General features: G+C 39.7%; 1 protein-coding gene and 1 long non-coding RNA gene across 7 annotated transcripts in view; one reads left to right on the forward strand and one right to left on the reverse strand.

Moving 5' to 3' along the window:
* Positions 1–6,984: 6,984 nt before the first annotated feature.
* The window catches only part of LOC306802150, a 35,535-nt gene continuing 18,092 nt past the window's right edge, over positions 6,985–24,427 (reverse strand). The window contains exons 1-4 of one of the 5 annotated variants that reach the window (XR_013774284.1): positions 15,697–17,440; positions 14,304–14,459; positions 8,348–9,143; positions 6,985–7,918 (exon numbers count right to left, since the gene is read on the reverse strand). This is a non-coding gene — a long non-coding RNA (uncharacterized lncRNA). Of the gene's footprint in view, positions 9,144–14,303; positions 14,460–15,696; positions 17,441–24,427 lie in introns of those variants that run through there. The other 4 variants (XR_013774285.1, XR_013774286.1, XR_013774283.1 and 1 more) reach the window with 4 other exon arrangements.
* Positions 14,385–19,141, forward strand: IL21 (interleukin 21; the record flags this gene model as incomplete). 2 transcript variants are annotated; one of them, XM_079305987.1, is made up of 5 exons in its annotated part: positions 14,385–14,519; positions 14,647–14,682; positions 18,000–18,137; positions 18,570–18,650; positions 18,751–19,141. In XM_079305987.1, 5 exons carry the CDS (start codon positions 14,385–14,387, stop codon positions 18,763–18,765), a joined length of 405 nt encoding a protein of 134 aa, XP_079162113.1. In that variant the 3' UTR covers positions 18,766–19,141. The 2 variants fall into 2 exon arrangements, with proteins under 2 accessions (XP_079162113.1, XP_079162112.1); XM_079305986.1 differs by having other exon boundaries at positions 18,570–19,141.

The following is a 24,427-nucleotide window of genomic DNA, read 5'->3' on the forward strand; positions in this document are numbered from 1 at the left end:
CACATCTTTTGAGCAATATTGGGAGAGCAGAGTAAGAATTAAATCAGTCCCAGCAGAAGAGAAAAACAAGTGTGGGGACAGAAGGAGGCATTTTCCATCTGAGATTTAGGAAGGAGCAGAGCAGCAATGAGGTGGTTTTACAAAAAAGCCTCTCTCAAGGCAAATGAAATTAATCTGTTTAAAACAGAACTAAGGTTTCTGAAGGCAGAGAGAGAAATAATTAGTACTGGGTGAAAAGGAGGAAATTGGGAGATATGGGCTTTACAAACAGTGAGTCTCTGGGAGCTCTTCCTTCGCCATCAGGGGAGCACAGGGCTTGTGATGTGGGCAGGCCATAGTGAGAAATAAGCAGGTTAAGTTAGGTTTGGGAGTGCATCTCTTGCCCAAAATGAGGATGTCTGGCTTGGAGATTTCTAGCAAGGAAGCTGAAACAAACCCACAAGTTTTCTTCCTCAGACAGCCTGAGTGACTGTGGGTAGCCACTAGCTGTGACTAATGCCACAGGGATCCTTAGTGGTGCCAACACCATGCAGATCCTGCATCTTGCAGCAGGACATATATGGCTGGCACTGAAGGCACTCACTCAGGTACCTCTTTCCTATAAATTTAGGAGGAAAATATTGCCTGTGTATTTAATTCTCAGAGCCTTGGGTAAAGTAATGTATTTAGTGAAGTCATCCCAGGAAAATTGTTTGCTGGCCTTTTGTGTAAAGAACTGTCTTTAGTTCCTGGCTGCCCTCACAGGCAGTTTTGCAGAATATAAACAACAACAACATTGGTGAGGAACAAGGCACTAATCAGGTCAAGATTTCAGGTTATTTACTTCCCTCCTAGATAATGGTCTATCAAAATATAAACCACCCCACCCTAGTTTCAAAACACCAACATGCAGCACTAAGGTGGGGTAACCCAAGGGCATTCCTTCCTTACTGTTTTCTTAACAAAACATTATTCTTGATCTTTATTCAAGCAAGAGCAGTTGGGCACACAAACAATGTCAACTAGACCCACCTCAAAGATTATCTTGATTGCTGCCCACATAAAGCATCAGGTATTTCTGCAGAAGACACAAAAAAGGGTGTTTAAGAACTACTGAGGCACACGATGGTGAAGGCAGCTACTGAAATAGTCCTGCTGCTGCCTTTCCTGTGCATGGATACTCAAGCCTGTCTCCTGGCTTACCTGGAGACTGGACTGCACGAGGGTTTGGGTGGCACCTGGCCTGCTGTGGATCCCTGAGAGGGATGCTACCTTGAAGCTCTCAGGGGTCAGGGATCAAGGGCAGCTTCCCTGTGTGCCAGCTCTTTTCTAAGAGGCAACTGAGATTTATCCTGCCTTACTGTACACTCTATAAAGCAGCAAAGAAACAAAAAGGAAGGTATATACTTTTTTTTTCCTTTATATAAAATATTTTAAATTTACAAAGATTTCTAAAGCAAATAAAGTGCTTTGACATACACATGACTGTTTGTCATGGAAGTAGTATCCAAAAGGAAACACACTCATTCTCTTGTGCAAGCTGAGACAATGTAACCTCCTGGTGACTTCTCTTACTTAGCTTTTAAGTAAATCCACCAAACCCTTCCCCTGAACCTCCCATGCCCCAAAATCTCAGCCTTGGCAAGGAAGGACTGTGCATGTATTTTGTAAAATCTTTTGTAAAGAGACTGCATGGGTTTTGAATTGAAAACCCTTAAGATATTTAATAATTTAGAAATAATATGACAATAATATAGAAATAATATGACAATCTGTATTTTGAATTACTTCCTACCTTATCCTCTAGATGAAATGAAGGCTGTACGCCTTCACAATTTTCCATTTAGACAGAATTCCACCAGTTTAATCAAAGTGAAACATTAGGTACTGTTATGGTCCTTATACCTTCAGATTTCCTTGCTGATAACCCACATATTATCCGTTAACCCATTGCATCATTCACAAGAATAAACAACCTGGGCTTTGCATACAGGAAGCTGAACAAAAAAGGAAATAGACAATATTAATTTTCATGTACATCTTTTCACCTCTATAGAGATCAGACTGATACATTTTCACAGATCAAGGTGGTCCTTCAGATGAGCCTGTTAAATTCCCTATCGATACAAAAAAGCATTTCCTATTTTTAAGGTTTGAGCCTTCTTCATTTAAACCATTACCTCACTCCCACTAAAGGATGGAAGTACAAAAGTCAGATTTACTTCCCATTCACTGCTGTCATCTATACTGCAATATTAAGGGCTAGGTGCTTGTGTAATGCCATAGATCAGCACCTCACATGTTCAAACATGTACACAACGGAAGGGACAATGGACAATATACCCATTTACTTGGGGACACGGACTACAAGATTCAGACTTTTTTTACTTAACAAGGTAAGGATGTCTTCCCTCAATTTCAGTAAAAGGGAAGTGTTCAATACTCTGTTCTGCAGAGGTGGAAGCCCTTCCATACTCTTAGATTAGCTCCTCACATCAGGCACAGAACCACATCTCCCCCTCTTCTGAGGTACATGGATGGGAGAAGGACTCAGTGAACTTCCCAAAGGAAGATGCAAACAATTATGCACAGGCAACAAATTAACAATGAGAAATCATGGACTTTGTCCATGGCAGAAAAAGATTAATGTGATTTGGTGTAACCAGAGGATCCATAATCAAACCAGCTTTATCACTATGGGTGTCCCAGTTCCAGCAAGGATGGAGTTCCCTTTCTTCACAGCAGTGCCATTGGGGTTGTTGTTTGAATTTGTGACTAAGATACACTCACAAGCACACCACTGCTTTGTCTGTGGCTGAACAATTCTTGCACAGCACCAAGGCTCTCTCCAGAAGGCAATTTGTTGCACATTTCATTTCAGTACTAAAGTATTAGTATTAAAGACTAATTTTTCAATCTGTCCAATAAACCTTTAGTGGGTTTGAAGCATGTTATTTGGTCCCTAAGTTATTTCAGGGGCTGTTTATGAAATGCATCACTGATTTTTGCTGAAATTATTGCAACTAAAGATTATAACCCATAGGTTTGTTCTGAAATTCTTTTAAAGATTACCTTTCAATGAATCAATATGGGCAGATTATTGCCTGGGACATTTTGGTGGATGTAGGAGAATTCCTTGAAACGTAGTAGACAGGCTAAACAGTGAGCCAGTGCAGCTGCTGGGAAGGTGAGGAAGAGAAGTGCTGTCCCTGGGTGTGTTTGGAGGCTGAGCATTGCTCCATACCACACCCAGCCCCAGACCATGCTGGGCAGGACCTGCCTTCCCAAGGCCCTCTCTGTGCATGCACCTATTTCACCTCAACCCTCTAGAAATCATTAACTTTCCTTTTGAGAAAGCCCAAGAAGATTTCATGTTCCCAAAAGTGAAGTCATCTGTGCAGCAGATATTTTTCCCTCTGCTTTCCATGCTGCCTCAGGAAATAAGAACTGGTACTTTGAACACCTCCCCATTTTCCAATAAAACAGTTTTCCTTAGCTCTAAGATACTTGTCACTCTCACAATGCTAAGTGGAAACTGTCCTCTGCAAACAAACCCACAACAAATAGACAATGAAATATTGTCTCTCCATAGCACTGGACAGGATATATTTTTTAATGCTTCTGCATTGTTTTTCACTGTAGCTCTGGTGTAAGTCAGCTACTTACAGAGAGAAGAGGTGGCAAGAAAGTGAAGCAGCTGAACTCACAGGTGTAGGGAATTTTCACCTTCTGTCTCTCAGCAGAATATCTATATTATTATTTTCTGGGGATAAATGTACTTAGAGCTGCTGACACTATTCACAAGTCCACTAGAGAGCAGCTATGCCTCATGCTCAGCGAGGCTCTGCTTTAAATCATTCCTCTGACATTTATTGCACTTCACTCAAATGACTAATCAGCCCTGGAAAGCTTTCTCAGTACTAGACTGAGGCACAACAGAGGTGTGGACTCAGCTGCTGTGATTCATACCCAGGTGTGTGAATGCTCCTGCCCTTGTTCGTGCACAGTGTCCTTCTTGAAGAAATCTTAGCTTGCAGGAGAAGAAAAGTAAATCAACACCCTGGAGGTGCAAGTTCCCTTGAATCCCTTCAGTAAGGAATATACAGATTTCTTGGAAGATGTCCAAGAGGCAGCCAAAGGGACTGTCATTCGAGGCAATGGATAAAATGGGAAGAGAAAAACGGCTAAATAAGGCTCTTTTACCCTATTTTCACTAAGTGCAATAAAGTGCTGTGCAGGTCTAAAGAACTAATAAGGCACAGTAGTCCACAGCAACCCATATTAGGCCATTTTCCACTAACTTATGGAAGATTCTCAATTACATTGAGGAATGATTTACACTAATGAGAAGACAATGTATGGTATAAAATACAATTTTATACAGAGAAGACAATTTAATGTACAAAATACTGGCTTCTCCTGACCCTCCTCTCAGCCTTAATAAAAACATTGACGTTTTCTTTCTTTAAACATCAAGTAGCAGCATAAAGACAGTTTGAATTCCAAAAGTTTTACTACTTATATTTTTGTCAGAGACAAAGGAAACTACTACCTGTCCAAACAGCTGGAAAATCTGCATTCCCTAGCCTGGTAAGTTAATGAAAATTGTCCTGGCTCTGTTAGAAACAGACAAAAATTATTAAGGGAGAAGTTATTTTACCTTTAATCTGCATTGTTTCTGCCTCTGATGAAGTGCCTGGATATTTCTACTTCGGCACACTGGCTTACTGACCTTCCTTTTTTATATCAGATCACTTCACCCTCCTGCATCAAGCAGGAGGCACAAGAGCCAACTTCAGGCTTTTTATGCCAAAGGTCTGGTTTTACTTGTGTCCTTTTTCTTTGTCCTCCATTTTCTGGAATACTGGTTACTCACTGTATATAACCCTGGCACTGTTTGTCACCTGTGAAAAAACAAGAATTTTTCAGAGCATGTATACTCAATCATGAAGATCTAAGAAAGCACAGAGAATGACTATAAATGTTAGACTGACCACCTAAACAAGGGAGAGCATCTGATTTTTTTAATTTGACAGAAGTCATATGAAGTGGCATAAAATACACTGCAACATCTGAGATGATCAAGCAAAAAAAAAGCTCACTGCAAGTTGGACATTCTACTTTAAGCAATAAAGAAAGGCTTATTTCCCAGCTTTTAAAACTACTTTAAATATAACTTCATAATTAAATATAATTAATGGAAAATTGAAATGATCATATGGAAGTGTCAGCACAGAACATTTTAAAATTTCTAGTTTTGACATAAATTGGTGAAATCTAATAAAATCAATCAGAATATGATGAACAGAGCTGAGAGGGAAAGTCTGTGCAGTGAACTAGGTCTAGCAATAAAGGACAGAACAATGCAGCTCAGACAATGAGTCAGGAGAGCTTCCATGGCTGGATTATATCAGAGGGTAGAACTCTCCTCTCTGTTCAAATTAAAGGCAATTTAAAGTGAACGGTGACATTTCTCTCAGTGTGGCCAAATCAGACGTGGAGAGGGCAACGGCAAGGAAAAAAGACAAGAAAAAAAATCTACAGGATCAGTTGCTTCTCTGCCATACTCTGCATTTTTCACAGCACCTTTGAAAACAATGTTCATTAACCTTTCCCTGCAGAGCAGCCACAGTGTTTGAAAGCGCCTCAGCCTCTTTTGATCTCCGGGTATTGTTTTGGAAATCACATCTTTGTCTCCTTTTTTCTTCAGGCCGTTTCTGAGATTCTTGTGAGTTTTTATGTTCTCAGGTTTAATGTTTCCATTTCCCTTCACGTTTTTTGCCCTTTGTGCAGCACTATCAAGTACAAGTATTTTGCAGCTTTTGGAGGACCATCAGCATGTCTTCTGACTTTTCAGCTGTGCCCCCAACACAGGGGCTCAAACCTGCAGAAGGGGAGATTTAAGAGATGCAACTACCCTGGGAGGCTTAGCTACCAAGTAGAAGAGGAACTGACAGGGTTTTTCCATGGGTTAAATAACAAAGTAGTTGTGTAATCCTTATGATAATCAGAAGAGGAGGATCCAGGAGTGGAAACTGAGCTATATGGGAAGGAATGATGAATCCTATGATATTGCTTCTGGGCAAAATCTGGGTGCTTCAAAAGAAAGCTAATCCTTGGTTATCTGCCTATCTGCATATCTTGTAGTGATAATGGGAAAAATGTGATTTTCAAAAGCCACCATTGTTCTGAGCTAGGATCTTCAGTGCTCCTTGTTGGCCTTTTGGTTTCCCACAAATTAGTTCAGAGAAACAGCACTGTTCTGCTCAAGGAACTAATATCAATTGTAAAGTCTGCAAGAAGCTCATAAGTAACAGGCAAGAAAAATGTCCTTGTCCAGAAGAGTATTTTCAGAGACCAGTTCTGTTATTTTCTTGTATTTTCATCTACAGACACACTCATCATATTTACTGTCTCAGGTTTTTGAAAAGAAAACACAAGCAGGAAAGACATCTTAATTTGCCAGGCAAAGGTACAATGTTAGAATAATACTTTTGATTTCTTTTTTTTTTTTTTCCTTGAAAAGAAACAACTCTCCTTTGAGTTGTTGTTGACCAATGAAATAGTAACAAGGTATTAAAATCTATGGTCTTCTATTGATGTTTTGATATGGAAATTACTCAAAATTATTAAGGTATCAGTCATCCCTCCGAAATAGCTAAGTGGGTGATCACACTTTCAATCTTTATTCACACAGAAGTCTTTGACTAATGTTTTCAGACACATTTTGGCACTCCCACAAAAACACTGAGTAGTTATTTTCACACAAATAGTAATTGTCATTTACATTTCAGCAAAGAAACTTTGTTTTATTAACTTGAATGCTATTTTTCTTCTCCTTTGCTTTTTATCCAGAGGTCTTTGCTCGTTTTTAATTCATTCCCAGAGGGTCACTTACAGGGAATGGTGTATATGCTTTTGGAAACTTGGCAGAGGCAAAAGTGTTGTTGGTGAAAACTCAAAGTTTGGGCAGACACTGCAGTCGACAGTGAAGGGAATGGGATTTGCCAATATTGGAGTTTCAGGTGTCCTGTGTTGCTAGAGCTCAGCCTTCTGGGGAGTTACAGAATGGGAGACACTCATTAGAGCATTAGGGAGAAGAGTGAGGGAAGGAATGAAGGCTCATATGGTGGGTTCATTGCTCTCCTGCCTCCAGTTAAGTGATGATTCTGTGATCCTGAGAATCAATTCACTGAATACAGTGTGGAACTCCACTACAGAAGGAAAAACATACAACTGATCAACTATTCAATTATGAATAGTTGTTCTCTCTGTCCTACTTTTAGCTTATTTAGTCTTGGGTTTTATAAATTTGTTTATTTAGACAACCTTTTTTAGACTACAGATACTGATGGTTACCTTAAATGGTACCAGTACCATAATTTATTCTAAATTCTTAGCTGTTTAGGGCTTTTAAAATCAAATTCTCAGGTGGAAGATTTTTATTTTATAATGCCTCTATCATTTCCAACAGTTATTCTATTTGTCTCCACATTGGAAAAAATGCTTTCCTCTCACATCTGGCTCTCTGTATTTAATTTAAAATTTCCTTCCTAGACCCTAATCATAACCAAGAATGTCTTGATTTGTCTCACTTTTTGAGGTCAAAACATGCTCACAGTGCATCTTAAAACATTTCCATTACTGTTTCCACTGAATGCAAGGAAAATATGTTGACCTCATTAAAAAAAAATAAAATTTAGCCAAAGATAATTTTCATAAATTAGATGTACAGATTTCACAGCTCAGAAACAAGGATGTTGAATGTGTCCAGCCTATACAGCCACCTACACAGAAACCACAAGGCTTCAACGACAAGGCAGTGAAACCACAGCATTCAGCTTTTTATCCAAGACAAGCTCTACCCAACGGGTGCTGCTGCCTTGGTGTGCTGACTGCTCACACAATAGTTTTTCCAAGGTTCGCTTAAGGTGCTGACCTGTGAAGAGAAATGAAACTCATTATGCAAACAATTGTGCTACATAGCTTCTCAAATCTGTATGTGTGTGCACATAACAGATAAATCTGCAGGCACAGGCACACACATTGTCTACTTACAGATGAAGACATCTGGAAAAAGAGGTCATAAAGAAAAACTGGTTTTACAAAGTTACTAGTTTATCTGTTAAGGATAACACATGCTAGTCACCTCAGCATTCTTCAATCTCCTGTAAACAATTAAACAGCAGATCTGTTTATGGAGTTAAAAGTCATAACTAAGTGCATTTCATTACCAGAGCAATAAATTTATGAGAAACAGAATAGTATTCCTATTTAAGAGAATTCTAGACTAGTATAGCTACTTCAGCTTCAGGGCTTTTATTAATACAACTGCCAGAAAAGTAACAATAAATCCTGCCTGAAAAACCTTCAAGAGTCTTAAATGCTGAGGGTGCAGAGTTAAGATTCCCCTAAGCACCCTTCCATAAAATGATTCTGCCAGAATCCTGAAATGCTGTCTGCACTGGCACCAAACTGCTATTACTGGAACGATGCTGCTGAGTGAGAGCCACTGGCCCCCTCAGCCTTGCATGCTAAGGAGGCACTTGTTGCATAGGAGATCACAGCTGTGTTCAATAGTAAAGCCAATAGGAGTTTTAGATTTCTGGCAACTCGTTTCTATTTGCAAATTTGTCAGGTGTGCTAAGGAGAAAATAGGGTTGACAGTGAAATGATTGCAATCAAAACAAAGCTAAACAAACAAGCTCTCATGGCCTTTATAAGAAGGACTTCACTGTAATGACCCCAAGGCCCTGCAACAGAGGCTCCTCAGATTGTGACAAACTGTGACACAGAGCATCAGTGATCTAAAGGAGAAATTTCATTAAATGGCTTTCCTGCTGGAGAAAGCACCTGAACTCCTGCACCCTGAGAACTGCAGAGGTTGGTTCTGCCTCAGTCTTCCCTTCTGCTACGCAGTGTGACACCAAAGCCTCTCTTTTGCTGCAGGAGCTGAAGTTCAGCAGATTTGTTGGCTGATCCACTGGTCTGCAGCACACACAGGGGTGGTGCTCAGGGCATGATGAGGAGTTGGTGTGCAAGGACTTTGGCGTCACTCCAAAGGCAGCCAGACCACATCCTCCAGTGCAACGTCACACTGCTCCTCTGTCATCACTACTTGCTGTGCCAGGGGTGCCCCAGCACCACAAGATGTGACACTGTCCCTGGGAAGACACAAAAGAAAGGGCAGAAGAACAATGTAACTGAGTTCACAGGACTTGGAATCAACACAATCATTAAAAATAATTCTATTAGAAACCAAATATAAACAGTAAACACATATGCATAGATGAATGAGGCTACAACCTGTAGTATTTTGGTAGTACCTGAAAACCAGAAAGCAGAACTAGTCAGAAATAAGTGGTATTCAGTCATCTGCTTCTACCAATAGTAACCATAACAAAAAGGAGAAAATTGCATTTTATGTTGAATATAACTTTATGGAGAAAGTATTAATAAATCAGAGCAGATGTGCTGGAAGAAGGAAAAGGGGCCATATGCCCTCAGTGGCTGTGCCCTGTGTTTAGCTTTAGACTGTGTAAGAGGAGAACAACTGCACTGCTGCGGAGATGCCACACCAGCTCAGCAGCCTCACCAAACCCTGGGAGTGACTTCCAGAAGAATCTGTAACATCAAACCTTTCTGTTATCTAAACTCAAACTGCAGTGTCATGCTTATCAACATACAAGCCATGTCAGGATATAGGGAGCCCCAGCTGCCAGTGGAATAGTTATCTATGTACCTGACTGCACCAGACACACCCACCTTGAGCCTGTAATGGTTTGGAGGTTGTTTTATGCTACTGATACTGTAACCCAGAAGTGGTTCTCTTCTGGCTTCTGCTCCTTCTGTCCATTAATAGTAAATGAATAAAGGAAGCATTTTGCACTGTGCCATTCTGCATCCTCCATGCACTGTCCAACACCTGATTGTATCTCTTCTGATTCTTCTTTCTCAACATTTGGGATGAACATGACACACACTGTTGGGTTTCAGCATTACCACATCCCTGCTTTTCACACCATAGGCCTGTCTCTTAGTGGAATCACTGGGAAATGTGTTGGGAATGTTGGGAAATGGACAACACTCCTGTGGTAGAAAGGTGGTGCTCTGTGGGCCATGCTTTACAAGGAAACCTTCAGATCTGTCATGCATCAAACCCCTGAGCAGCAGAAGTCCTGGCTGCCACACAGAGCAGGAGCAATGACTTGCCCCAACCTCTCCCCACTTGTGGCTTTCAGCTGAACACTACTTTCTGCCCTCAAATTTTTAAGAGAACTGTGGTAGACACACATCCTGTCAGCTGCTGCCTTGTCTTCTGAATGTGGCTGTCCTCTGGTAGTGGGGAAAGATTATGAGCACTACTGTAAAGAAAAAGAAAGCTCTCTATGAAAGCTGGAGCATAGCTCAGGGGCAGCTCTAAGTTCTTCATTACAAAGATCAAACTGCTCAGGCCTCATGCAGGAGTTTTTAGCTGAGAGGTGAAAGGAACTGCATGAAAGGCTGCCTGCAGTGGCAGAAGGTACCACTTGGTCACCCAGTGAGGCTTCTCCCATCCTACATGCAGACAAAATTGTGACCTAGGAGGTGGGAGGCTGCTCCCAGCACCAAAAGACTTAAAATGATGTGCCCACAAGAGGACAGTTCAGAATATCTGGCTCTGTGCAGGGTGGGTCTAAGCTTATCTCAGCCTCTAGGCGTTGACAGGATGTTTCCTCAGTACAGTTTGGTATTAGTGGTTGGTAAGGACACAAATACATCAAACTATGTGCCTAAAAAGCATTACTGGCTTGACCTAGGAGCAGGATTGGAAAGCAGCTGGCTGCAAGTTAGCCCTGGAGGAACATTATGGAGAATGTAAATGGTTTTATATTGCAGTCTATTAATATTTTAGTATCTGTGTCACCACATTCAGAATTATATTTACTCAAATTTTTATAAAAATACAAGTTAAGAACAGATTTTCCCCCCCAGGTAAGGTTTTCTCTTTACAAAGTAAAGTTAAAAGACTGAAGAATTATACCAAAGCTAATTATACCAAAGCTTAAAATAGGAAAATAAGATTGCAAGGGGGTAGAACTACCTTGCAAAGCTGTCAGAAATATTTTGAAGACTAGTTTTTCTAAATCTGATCTTCCAACTCTCCCATTTTCCAGCACAACTCTCTCCCCTTGTCTCCTACCATACCCCCAAGTAACAGATAGTTCATACATGAAATTTCACAAACCTAAGGTATAAAAATTCTTGGAAAGCAGCCCTGTATATTGCACATTTTTGGCTGAGCCATAGCGATGACTAAGCCATGGGAAAAGCCTCCATTCAGCTCTCCTGTAAAGGAAAATGTGGGTGGGGGAACCGGGCTTTCAGGGTCGAAGTCATGCAGCTCTTGGGTGGCACCGTGGCGAAGAGGAAAGAGGAGGAATTGGCCCCGCGGGGCTGGGCCGGGAGGTTTCTCACATTTCCACTTTCCAGCCATCCCTGCGGGCCCGCGCCGGCGACAGTGTGAGAGAGGCTGTCATTGTTTGACTCAGCATGTTCCTAAGCCACAAGAGAGCAGTGACGTATATAAAAAACTTGCTGCTCGCCCTCATCAGATAAGAGGGATATCAAGGAGTTTTCTCCACTGCCTAGACAGTGGAGAGGAAGTCCTCCTTTGTCCTTGCTTTTCACTTTCTCTGTCAGCATGGCTTCCTTGATGCAATTCTTGTGGCCTTACAGCCTCTAACACAAAGCAGAAGACTATACAGCAGCTTTAGAGACCTGATATGCAAACAAAAGTTACCACATCGTCAAATGCCCATTGTTTAACTTCCCATTCACTCCACCAGCTTTAAAACAGATCTGGGATATAACTGATTCAATTTTGAGTAGCTCACACAGAGCCATTGACTTTGGTGGAGATCTGCCTGTGCTCCTTCAAGTCCCGTGTTTCTGAAAACACATGGAGAGTTACCCTGTGCATTAACTGAAGTTTTTAAGTGGTTCTGAAGTTGCCTGGACAGCAAAAACCTTCAGTGATGTCTTTGCATGAAACACTGCCAACCACCACATGATGATGTTGCTAATAGAGTCCTGCTACACATCCAAGTGGAAAGTTCCCAACCTATCAACCAAACAAAGATGTATAAATGTCTGACAGTGCTACCATGACCACCTGAGTAGCTGGGCTCAAAGAAACTTCCCAAAAGAATCCACAGTTGAAATACTGACAATAAGAAGTAAAAGCAAACATTATCACCAGCCTTTTTCTTTACTATGAACACTTCCAATAGTGAATCAAAATGTGGATTGAGGATAAATGAACGTTCATCTATGTTACCAGGCAACAACCTACAGAAAAGTTATGGTAAAGAGGAGCAGAGCCATGTCCCCTCTTTGTGCAAAGAACACCACTACTGGGAATAATTTCTCCAGGTTCTCAGCAGCCTCAGGGAGGTGTTGGACAACAGACAAAAAAAAATGCTGCGATGCTTCACAGGAATGGAATGGAAGGATAAATAATAAAAACAAGTATTGGTCATGATGTGTTTTCTTAAATCAAAGATGCTGCTGATTTCCTTTAATGAACTCTAGCCATGAATTAACAGACATTTCAAATAAAACCTACTGAAATCTTCTGTACTTTACAGTGCAGCTGAGCTTCTTGTCTAAAATTATTTTAAGATGCATCCACAGTGGGGGAAAAATGTCATCATACTACCTTTTCTTCAAGAAATAAAATTTCAGGCTATGTGGTAGAAGAAAGTATTTTTTTTTTACTTGTTTCTGTTCTCATTTTTCAGTACTTCTGTTGGGTGTTAGAAGCTACCCCTTTCACTGGGAGAGATTGTGTGTGTGCATGCATGAGACTCTGAGAGCAGTTATATATATATTTACACATACACCTATAAAATTTATTCCTTTGGGTTGTTCATTTTCTGAATGGTGAAAAATAACTTAAGCACAAAAAGAGCATAGAATAAATGAACATACTAGAGTATGTCAGATAGAGCTCTCACCAGCTTAAACACTCATTTTTAAATGAACAATGAACAAGTGACTCAGCCTGGCAGCCCAGATTCACCCACCAGACAGATTTATACAGGTGCATTTTATATGATGTCATCATGTTACACAGGTTACCAGACATCCAACTGCAGCCCAAACTCTGTGCAGATTTTGTAAAGCATCCCCAAAGTCATCTGGAATCTTCAGATTTTCAGAGGGAAAGATTTAATTTGACAAACACATGACCATCTTTTTATTCATCACAGGTGAAGGTGCCCAAGTGACTTTAACTGCGTCCTACTAATCCCACACAGGAACCCTTCAGTGGTATTGATAGTAATTAAATAATGATAATACATAAAAGTAATTTAAAGCTGTTCTTCCCCTCTTTGTGATGAAATATCAAGATCAGTGATTTTAAAACTAACTGATTCCTAGAGCTGGAAGTCCAGTAAGTTCCTAGTGCCTGCACAGACCTGTTTTTGGACTTCATACATTCTTCTACATTCCCAAGGAAATTCTCAGCTGCTGGAGGATGTAACCAAATGTGTTTACGTGCCACAAGCATTGGATCACTGCCACAACAATAGTGTCCCTTGGGACTGACTCACCAGAATTTGAGAAACCTGCTCTTCCAGTACTGCTCCCATCTTGTTAATGGGTGTGCTCCAGGGATTCATCTCTCCCAGGAAAATGTATCTCCCTGCAACCTTCACTCTCAGTGGACATGTCCACCACCATGTTGTTAATATATCTGCTACTGGTTCCAAGCAAATATAAAGCAAATTTCTGCTAGTTTAAATGCTAAGATGAGGTTTTACTCACAGTTCTAACAGAATCCCAGCTGGGATCCCAGCTACAGTTCATAGATGTCAGGAGGAAACAGCTAACAAACACTTCTTGGAGCCATAAAGTAAGATTAAAAAGATAAAGAAAATAGTCCTGTCATATTTCTCCAGAACAGTACAGAAGAGGTGCAGATGGACTAAAGAGATTCATTGCTGTATGACACAGGAAAAAAAGGCAGAATCTTTGTTTACTTAGGCCTGTGGTTTCTAAGTACCAACTTTTTAGTACGTTCATTTCTTGACTCAAAGTGAAAATGGGAATTCACCCTCTTCTCTTTTTTTCCTGCCCAATGTGCAGATGGGGCACATTTTCTTTCACTCCATCAATCCCTGCCCCCCCCACGCACAACCTCACGTACATGCACCTAGCCAGTGGAAAAGAAAAAAGGGTTACTCATTAATCCATTCTACAAAGCTTTCCTACAAACTGAAATGGGTGGGTTCTCCATCTCCAGCAAGGAGCAATATATAGGTAGGTGCAGAGCTTACCTGAGCACAGCTCGAACTGGAGTGTTACATTTGAACAGCACAACTTTGCTCCTGGCTCATTTTAAAACAGAACACATCAAGATGAAGAGGATGATTATTTTCTGCATGCTTTTCTTCTGCTCCACTATGGTGCTGACAGAAACTTCACCCAGAACACTAAAATACAAACAGATTCTCAAGAAAATTGAACAGTTAGAATCTATGGTGAAAGAAAAGGTAAGTGATGGTATTTGTCATAATGTTGAAATCACTTTCAAGCATTATGTACTGCTTAGTAGATATCTTGTGAACACATCACTTTTAAATGCTAAAACTTTTCTAACTTAGATTTGTTTTATTTTAGGATGCTGAGTTGCTGCATACACCAGAAAACCCTGTGGTGAGACTGCTTTAACATTTTTTTTATAATTATGTCAATTTGATTTTGTACTGGTTTATTCAATTGACAAATGGAAGATGTGTTCTTCACATCTCTGAGCTAATAGTGCAAGCTAGAGTGAATAAGCAAATACTTTTTAAAAGTTCCTTTTTCTGGATATTTGATGGAAGAAGTGTTGATATTTTGGCATCACAATTACTATTTTGCTGTTGTACGTGTATCATAACCCACCAACAGATCCAGAGTTGCACATATTCAATTTAATTAAGAAATAGTGCCAAGAGTAAGGATTCATACAAGAGCCAGATGAGCAGCAGAGCTTTTGGGGATGCAGGTATTTGAAGTGCCTCCAGCTAAGAGCTCCAGCTTGGTTGAGCTGCCCCCCTTGCCTCCCACTGCAGCCAAATGGCAAGAGTGGCACTGCAAGACCATGTCACTGAGTGCCTCCTCTCATGTGCAGTCTCACTGATCTCTCTGAGACTATTTGTGCAGGGGTTGTGCTACCAACAGGAAGACAAAAATGCACCTGCAAATATTCTCTTCAGCTTCCTACTACTTAAAAATACAAGAGCAGCTCCCTGTGAATCCCTTTTTAATATGATATTTAGTGCTGATATTTTGCATCTTCCAAGGTTAAGATCTTCTTACAGACAGTGAGTTACCAAGTCTGTGCACTCTCAAAATGTGAGATGCAGGATGCACTGTGAATTTAAATGTTAATCATAGTAAAATCATGTCATAAAAACTTAGAGGGTAATTGCATCCTACTTTGATGGTCCCTCAACATGCAACTGAGGTCTAGAGCAACCTATGGCTATCTAACATACTTGTGTTATCAGTTGTCTTAAATTTTTGAGCCCTATTTTGTAGCACAAACAATTTCAATTGACATGTAAAAGCAATCACTGTGCATTACTATACTGTAAAAACTGTAGGCATTCTTAAAAATTCATCTACTCAGGATTCTAAACTCCCTTGCAAAGCAGCTACAAGAAGAAAGGAAAAAAAACTCACCTCATTTCACACAGGTTTTGATTAGCCTCCTCCTAGGCTTTACACCTGGGCACATGTCTAACTTGCCAAAAAATATACAGAACCAAACTAGATAAATTCCTTGGAACTGCTAGAAACAACTGCAGTGCACAAACTCATTGCTGGGTTTTTTCCATTAAAACTCTTTCTAACTTGTGGTGTCAAAGTGAAAAGGAGAAGATTATTTGGTATCATTTTACTCCAGTGTTTGCTGCTGCCTCTGAAACTAAGCAAATACAACTAGTGACTAATTGCTTAATGAGGTTGTTGGGGGTTTTGTCTTAAAAAAAGTCATGCTCACCTCAGGAAGGAAAACAACAGTTCACTTGCAGCTTTTAGGGCTTTACTGTGTGATTCTGGGAGGTCCTAAGTGCCTCCTCTGAATACTAGAATTCAGAGAATTCACATATGTAGAAGGTATTAAGTTGATGCCAGTTCAGCTTCGGATGAAAAACATGTTAAAAAAATTAGTGTGCTAATAGTAATTACCACCAACAAACTTTTCATCCTACAGCGTGACTAAAATATGTATCACAGTGTGACAAAGCAGCAGTCAGGGTCATTAGGTGCCATCACAGCCTAGTAAAACTCAATTTAATGAAAAGTCGCTCACATAACTGCATTTCAAATATCAAAATACTTGAAATAGTTTTTATTATAACCTGCTCATGCCAGATTTGCCTTTGGTCTTGAATATTGAATGAGAAAACTACCTACTATAATATTTAGAATGAGGTGATCTATCCCTATCTGTTTTGGCTTACTTGAGATTCCTTTGTGTAGACTGTTAGCCCCAATTCAATGCCACACAATCTCCTTGTACCCTCAACAGTGAAGTATCCTTTCCTTTGAATAGAGAGAGGTTAGAGGACATCAAATCAAGGGAAAACAGGCTGAGGCTGAAAAAGCAATGTTAAAACTGAGGTGATTCCAGCCTGGAGGGGAAATGAGCTCTTTTGCTGGTGACTGGCACTGCAGCTGAAGTGCCACTGAGTGACACGATGCGGGATGTGCCTCGGATCTGTATCTCCCGCTGATCACTAATTCCGGAAGCCAGGGCTCTGCGGGCTCATCTGTTAAGCTAGTTTGAGTCAGATGCAGAGTACTGCTGCCAACTGCCTCTGATACCAATATTTTACACATTTCTAGCCCCTCTCAGGCATTTCCAGTGGTCAGTGCTCTTCCATGTTTCATCCCAAAAGTGCTCAGCCTGTGACAACAAGCCAGGCCCCACAATCCTTGCAGTGCCCTGATCCTCTGCTGCCTCAGCTATAAGTGACAGCTCAGCAAAACAGAAAAGGCAGCACACATGAGAAATGCTGGTTTCTCAGCTCAGCACGGATGAGACTGAAAATGTTTTCAGTTTCAGCTGGAAAATCGATCTCTTTAAAATTTAGACGAGTAGTTTTTTTTCCAGTAAGCAAGACTGGTTACGGTAAGGATGCTTGAAACAAACACAAACGTGTGGCTTTTAAGGAGAACAAAATGTTTTATCTGACCAGCACTTAATGTTGCTAGCAAAATTTGCTATAAGCAAGATCCATGAAGGCTGCCTTGTCCTTGCCCAAGCAGCAAACTGCAGTGGCATTTCATAAGGCAGAGGAGACACAGCTTGGGGAGCAGTTGGTATGCAAACAAGGATAATGGCTCTGGAGCCTTTCTGTATGCACGATCAGCAGCTTCCTTCTTTGGAAAACAGAAAGCAACTTTAACTGGCTTCAGTAAACATTGCTTTTCTTTCTCTGTTGACTGTTGGTTAGTTTTGGGGATAATTTCTGTATCATTTCTATGCTATCATATAAGAACGTTTTAATAGTATTTGAAAACATGCTGTTCTAGGTCAATTCTAATTATTAACTAGGCATTATTAGAAAGGGCACAAAAATGATGAAGAAAAAAATTATATTCTCACTCACAGCACTGAGAGATATTTGTAATTTTTTAAAATAAAATGCTCATGCTTTAGTAGATGAAAACCTACTACACATAACTGGTCTACTCTTCAGGATTGTTTTCTTTCAAACGCTGTCATGATAATAGCCAAGAGGACATTCATTTTGTTAGGAAATACTTGAGTAATTATGCAAGAACAGCCAAAGTAAAGCCTCAGTATCACTTGTGTATCAAAAACTAAGTTAAAAAAAAAAAGGTACAGCTGAATGAATTATTTGAACATTCTTAATATCCTGGATACCACCTTCTGGACATGGACTACAATCTAACAGGTACAGGAAAAAGTGCTGCAACATAGACTTTAAAACAAGTTCCTTCTTCTCCTGCCCTAGGAAGGATGCCTGGACACAGCTGTGACCTGCTTCCAGAAGGGCCTCCAGAAATTACAGCCAGCAAGCAGCCAAGATAATCCAAAGTTCACCAAAGCCATTAGAATTGTGAACAGATTCACCTACAAAGACTCTGGAGAGGTAGGATTTCCTCACAGTGCTTATAACTTGTGATCATTACTCCTTATTTTCTATATCACATGCCCCCTACAATGGGGGAATTGTAGAAAACAAATCTGTCAGAAAAAAGCAATCTGCCTTTCATTACTTTGGAAATTAGAAAGTCCAATTTTTTGCACTTTTCAGAGAAGCTTACCCTATGACCCTGAAATGCCAGATACATGTACTTGGCAACCACACAATGTGCTGATAGGACAGAGATTACTGCAAAAAATGTGAAGGAAAGGTGTCATTACTAAATTCCTTCCCTTTTGAAAGAGCTTGTTGCAAAGCTTTCACAGGTAGAAAATGCATTGATTACAACCCTTTTGATTTTTCAGTGAGAAAGCTTAAGATTTAATTTAGGATTGTGATGTTCTGTTTAGAAGTGCTATGATTCTCTTTATCTTCCAGCACTGTGAGTCTACATGTGAATCTTATGAGAAGAAAACCCCAAAAAATTTTATGAAGAGCTTTAAAAATCTAATACAAATGGTAAGCAGATTTCATTCCTCCTGGGTGCTTTTTGACATTTTGCAAACCATTGCAGATATCCTTATTTTACATCTTTACTAACAATATGTTGTTTTTACAGCTATACAAGAACTAATCTAGGACACACCACAGCTGAAGGCTACAGAAAATCTACTTTTTAAAGCAGACACTATGTTATATTTAAGATGTGAAAAATGTAAATATTTTCCATGTTATTATGATGTGTTCTCTGTGTGTGGTAAGTGAAAGCTTCTTCCAAAATATTAAGGAGTCTTATTTGGATGGGTATTTGTAAGACAGATGCTATTTTGTGCTTGTGATTCTAGCCCCACCTTACAGGAAAAATTAAATTCTAATTTCACAAAACATAGGCTATTGTAGGGGACTTAACTGTTCCCGTTCTGCTGAATTAGATGTATGTGAGATGGTTACTGTTGTATTTTTGGTTTCTCAACTGAATCTCATGTAGATATTCCTGCAACTTTCAAAAGAAAATGAACAGAAAATTATCAGGGGCTTGGAAGCTTCAAAGGAACCTGTTTGGACTGATTTCCTTATTTACAATAGTACCACACACAGAGCTTTATTTATAAATTCTTAGACTGCATCTTAGCTAACTATGGAAAAAATATCCTGCATTTAACTGCCTTCTCAATACTGGAAAAAACATTTCCAAATCATACTGTATGGCTGTGATTAACATCTGGAAGCTAATGGCACATTTGCCATGGAATTCAGTAAGGAGAGATGTAACCCATGTGCTCTAAGTGGAAATACAGGATTCTGAGGGGAAATCCTATTTTGGAAAATGGTATTTCATCTACACTGCCCCAGCTTAACATGATAGATACAGCAGAGGCATGACAGGCTGGTACAACCAGCTACTGCAAAATGTCCAAGAAATACAGAAATTGATCATTAGTCAGAGTGAAACAGCTCTAATGCATATTGCTCTTTCTTAGAGGACAGCATTTACCCTCAGATTCATGTGCCATTAATACTATTCATTCTCTGTCCTCCTGATGGATTTGAACAGTTTTTTATTTGTCATTTTTTCTTGCAAAATGTGTCAAGATTTTTGTTATGTGGAAACCCTCCTGTACAGCTCCTGAATCCTGAACATTTCTGTGGAACTATGGCCAGAGATAACATTGAAAATTTTTAACATGGAAGTGAATATGCCAGCACTTAAAACCAGTTTTGGCAGCTTAATAACATGTCACCATATTCTGCTTGCAAGGATTCTGAAGCTCTGGGTTCTTCCATCTGAGCAGTAACTGCTAATTTACCCTAAACAGATATTAGCCCCAAATGAGGAAACTGATTTTGGAAAAGAGCATAAAGCCTTCCAGTAAAAATTAACTTTTCATCTAATTTTCTCTCTACTTAGCAGAAATGTGGTAGAGAGGGGAAACTGGAAAACTGCATCTAGCGTTAGGATGGAAAATGACAAGTTTAGTTACCTCCAAAAATAATGAGGCAGTATTAGAAATATTTCCATTCCTACCAATGTTGTTGGCCTAAAGGAAAGTTAATACAAAAAGCTTTGCTGGCTCCAAATTTTCACTGTTCTGAAATGTGAACCTCCTCAAAAATGTACATCAGAAAGAGGAAGATCCTCAGGGCACAACAAACCAAGTGAACTCTCCTTGTTTCTGGTGATGGGCATTTTGATTTAGAACATCTTTCTCTTTCTCCTTTTTCTGTTGAAAAACCCATTTTTCCTCTGTGTAATGTTCTATCTCATACCTCAATGTTTCCACATTACTGCATGAGAATTAACATTCTAAAAAAGAACTACCACTCATATGTAAGTAATCAAAGTACTGAGTTTAAATGATGTTCTTTCTGTGCCTTCTGTCCTCGTTTCTGACTCACCCATGAATCCCCTTCATCACCAATTGGTGAGCACTATGCAAAGCTGCTGCTACAACAGATTTTACAGTCTGGGTAAAATTCCATTCCAGATTTGGATAAAAGCAATTGGGAAAACATTGAAGCATGTCCTGCGGTTGCAGTGTACCTGCTGATGCTTTTATATTTTCATTTTTATGGATGGGTTGTAATTGAATGCCTTTATCATGAATGAAGTGCATGTGAGTCCTAGAAGGACAACCAATAAAGCAGCACTTCTCATGCAGCTCCATAGAATATTTACATGTTTTTATAGGGTTTTGGAGAAAGAGCTTTATTTTTGTACAAAGAATACAGTATGTATTTTTTTATCTGCAAATGTCTTTTCCAGTAACCTGCTAAGTGCATTGAAACCACTGTTCTAAAAGAACCTGTTAAAATCCTTGTTGAGCAGACAAAATGGGATTTGCATGCCCTGACAAACACAACCATACTGTATTACATATTTATTAGCAATCATTACAAAGCATTGAGAAGCAACTTTTGTACCTGGAATGGACATTTTATGAATTAAAAGCAATTCCCTACAGGAATGTCATAAGCTAACTAGATAATCCTGCCTATACTGCAGCAATGCCTGGGTTTTGTCCAAGAGGCAGTATGTAATGCAGTAAGTAATGCACCTATTTCTGTTTACTGACTTGCTTTACTGTTTTTAAGTATGGATTTTATCACACCAAACAATAGTGTTAAAGCTTATTTTTCCTTCTTTTAAACACAATATACTTGTTTATTAATTGAGGTTATTTCTTGTACCTGCAGAACAACTTCATTTAAAATGCTCACTTGTAGTATTCAAAAAGCTAGTGAGAAACTGTAACAAAGGTAACTTTAGAGGGTTAATTGCTCTGAGATCTTGCTGAAACCTGAAATTGCTGGACAAGCCAGTCCAGCTATCTATGGAGAACATTAATCACAAAATTAGCACAGCTGATTTTGGCAAACACCTCTGGGCAGTGTCAGCACAATCACTGTGGGCACCTCTGTGCACCTCAAATATGCTTTGATTTACAAGATGGGTGGCCTGTGTTCACTCTTTGATTTGTCAGAGTGATCAAAGATTGAGTGTATTATTTGAAGAAGAGGATGAATGAAGAACAGGAAATCTGTGCAGGACAAACAAGTGTTCAAGAACACATCACCTTGCTCTGCAACACCGTTCTCAGAAGGAAAAATGAAGATGCCCCCGGTGGAACTTGTGACCTTGGGAAGGACCAGATACCACAAATCTCAGCATGTATACCCTCTTATTTCCTTTCATGAGATGAACTCTCTTTGGACTAAATATACTCTGCAGAAACAATGTGTGTTTCATTAACAGAGTACATCATGTAAGCCATAAAAGCTCATTACCTCCCAGGGAGGCTTTACAATATATTTATGATTTTGATCATAAGTGTCCTTTGTAGGCACTTCAAGATGTGTTTTAGCATGGTATATATAATTTTGTATAGTATTTACTTTTCCTGAGAGGATTCTTTATTTTTATACCAACTGATTAATCTAATTTAATTATTTATTACATTTCTGTAAAGGAAATATTCATACTAAGGACTGTGTGGTCTGACTAATTTATATGCCTGTGATATTAAACAATTTTAGCTAATACCCTTTTCTCTTGTTCTTTTATTCAAAAACATATTTTTGTAATTATCTGTGTGAGAACTATTCCCTGTGGGTTTTCCAGCCACCTGTATGACCTGGTTTGGAGTGGGGTAAATGGTTCCTGAGTATTTCTGCATCTCACTGAGTGATATGAGTCAGACTTGATTACCAGTTAATTCTGGATGAATCCCAGCATATGTGTTTCCTGCTGGTTTCTTGCATGCAAAGACAGGAGGGATCCCTCCATCCTGTGGGAAAACACACAGGGAATAGTTCTCACTAAAAATAGGTAACCACAAGAGTTCCTTACAGCGTCTGCTTTGCGCTTGGGCTGATGACCCATGTTGTAACAGGAGCAAAATGAAAAAGGACATTTCCTACTCAAATATCTTTACCCAAGCTGCGGATCTCCATTGCTGTACTGCCACCTTTTGATGGCAGTTTGGAAATACAAAGCAGCTCCAGACCCAAAACAAGCAAGCCGAGTATCACTGTCATGGCAGTGAGCTTTGAGATACACCACAGACACAACAACTAAGTTCTCCACCTCCCATTTAGATTTTGCTTTTCCTCTTTACACACCTGAAATAATGTAATCGTGTTCTGTTGTAACATCATGAAAACCATGTTTAAAAACATCTCTTACCATACTAATTAAGACTTTTCAGCAGCTCCTTTCCCTTTTAAAGAAGATGGTACAAATGGATGCTGTGTCCATTCATTAAGTGTCCAACAACCTATCCTGCTCTTTTCAGACCCTTTGTAAACAATCCTCTTAGTTTTACCTGTCAATTTTTTGAAGATGACTTTATCATTAAACTTCTCTACTGTTTCCTGTCCTCTCTCCATGCCCACTCCTGGCTCCCCATCTTCCTCCCATTTTAATTCCCCACACTTGTTCTCCCAAGCCCAGGTTCACTTTTTTCTCCTGTTACACTTCCTTCAGCTTCCTTTCTGTTATCAGGAAATTTTCAGACATTTAGATGGTGCAAGATCATCAGTTTCACAATTCCATTAAAATGGAAAAAGAGTTAAACATAATGCTAGTGGTGTGTATAAAGTTTAATTCCTTACCATCCACAGGAGAACATCCTGACAACAAAGAAGTCAGAAAGATTTTCACTTCTAAGCCAAAGAATTGAGGGAAGCACTCACAAACCAGCTGTGGCAGGGCACACAGCAGGTTTCATATCAAGCTTATCATAACAGATCAAACAAACACTATGCTAGAGCACCTCTCTCCATCCTCCCTTAAACCCTAAAAAAATGTAGAGACAATGAATGACAAAGGTCAAGGCCAATGCCAATTGATATGAGGACAGGATCTGCAAGGGGTGAAACAGGAAAATGTTTGAGGTCGGCATCCCAAATCCAGCGTTTCACCAAACAGAGAAGCAACTCCCAAGATTATCACTGCCTTTATGAATGGCTAGGAAATGCACCAGTGTAGGGAGCAGATCATTGCACAAGAGGGCAGCAGGCAGCTGAGAAAGGGGATCTTCACGGTTCTCCTCCTTTCATTCTCCTCCTTCTCCTCCTGACCACGCCCAGCTCATTAGAAATTAATCTACAAACCCTCAAATGTAGGGAAATACAGTTTAAAAAGGGGACTTAAATAAAAAAGCCCTCATTTCCATGTTCTCTTTTACAGGCACATTTCAAAATGCCACCTACTTAATAATTTCTACTTCTTCCTATATTCTTTCCCAAACAATTTATTCCTCTTTCATTCTACTCTTCCCTTCTACCCTCTATTTTGCCTTTAGGGAAACCAGTTACAATTCTTGCATTAACACCAGACAAGACAGAGAATTAGCAAATCTTGACACCTTATCTCAAAGGTACCATTAGGAGAAGCATCACCCAAAAACAAAGAACAAGCAAAAAAAAAAAAAAAAAAAAAAAAAATTACAGGATCAGTGCTATTCCTGGAAGATTTACACTTCCCTTCAGTGTGGAGCTCTTGGTCCACTTCTAAATTGTTAATCCAGTACCTGCAGATGAAAAACAGTTCCAAGCATTCCTTATGGATTTACTGCCTCTCTCCTTAGGTGTCCCAGATCCTGTAAGATAGCTGTAACATTCTAATGTTCCCCTATTTTACTTTTATCAATTATTTCCATTTTCTGTTTTCCACCCTGCAAAGAGCTGAACAAACATCAGATAACATATGGAATGCAGCAGGTACAGCTGGAGGTCATGAGAAAGGTGTAATACAAATTCCCAAACCCCTGAGCTGGCATTAAGGATTTTTTTAT

Source organism: Erithacus rubecula (assembly GCF_903797595.1).
Source record: "Erithacus rubecula genome assembly, chromosome: 5".
Taxonomy (NCBI): Eukaryota; Metazoa; Chordata; class Aves; order Passeriformes; family Muscicapidae; genus Erithacus; species Erithacus rubecula.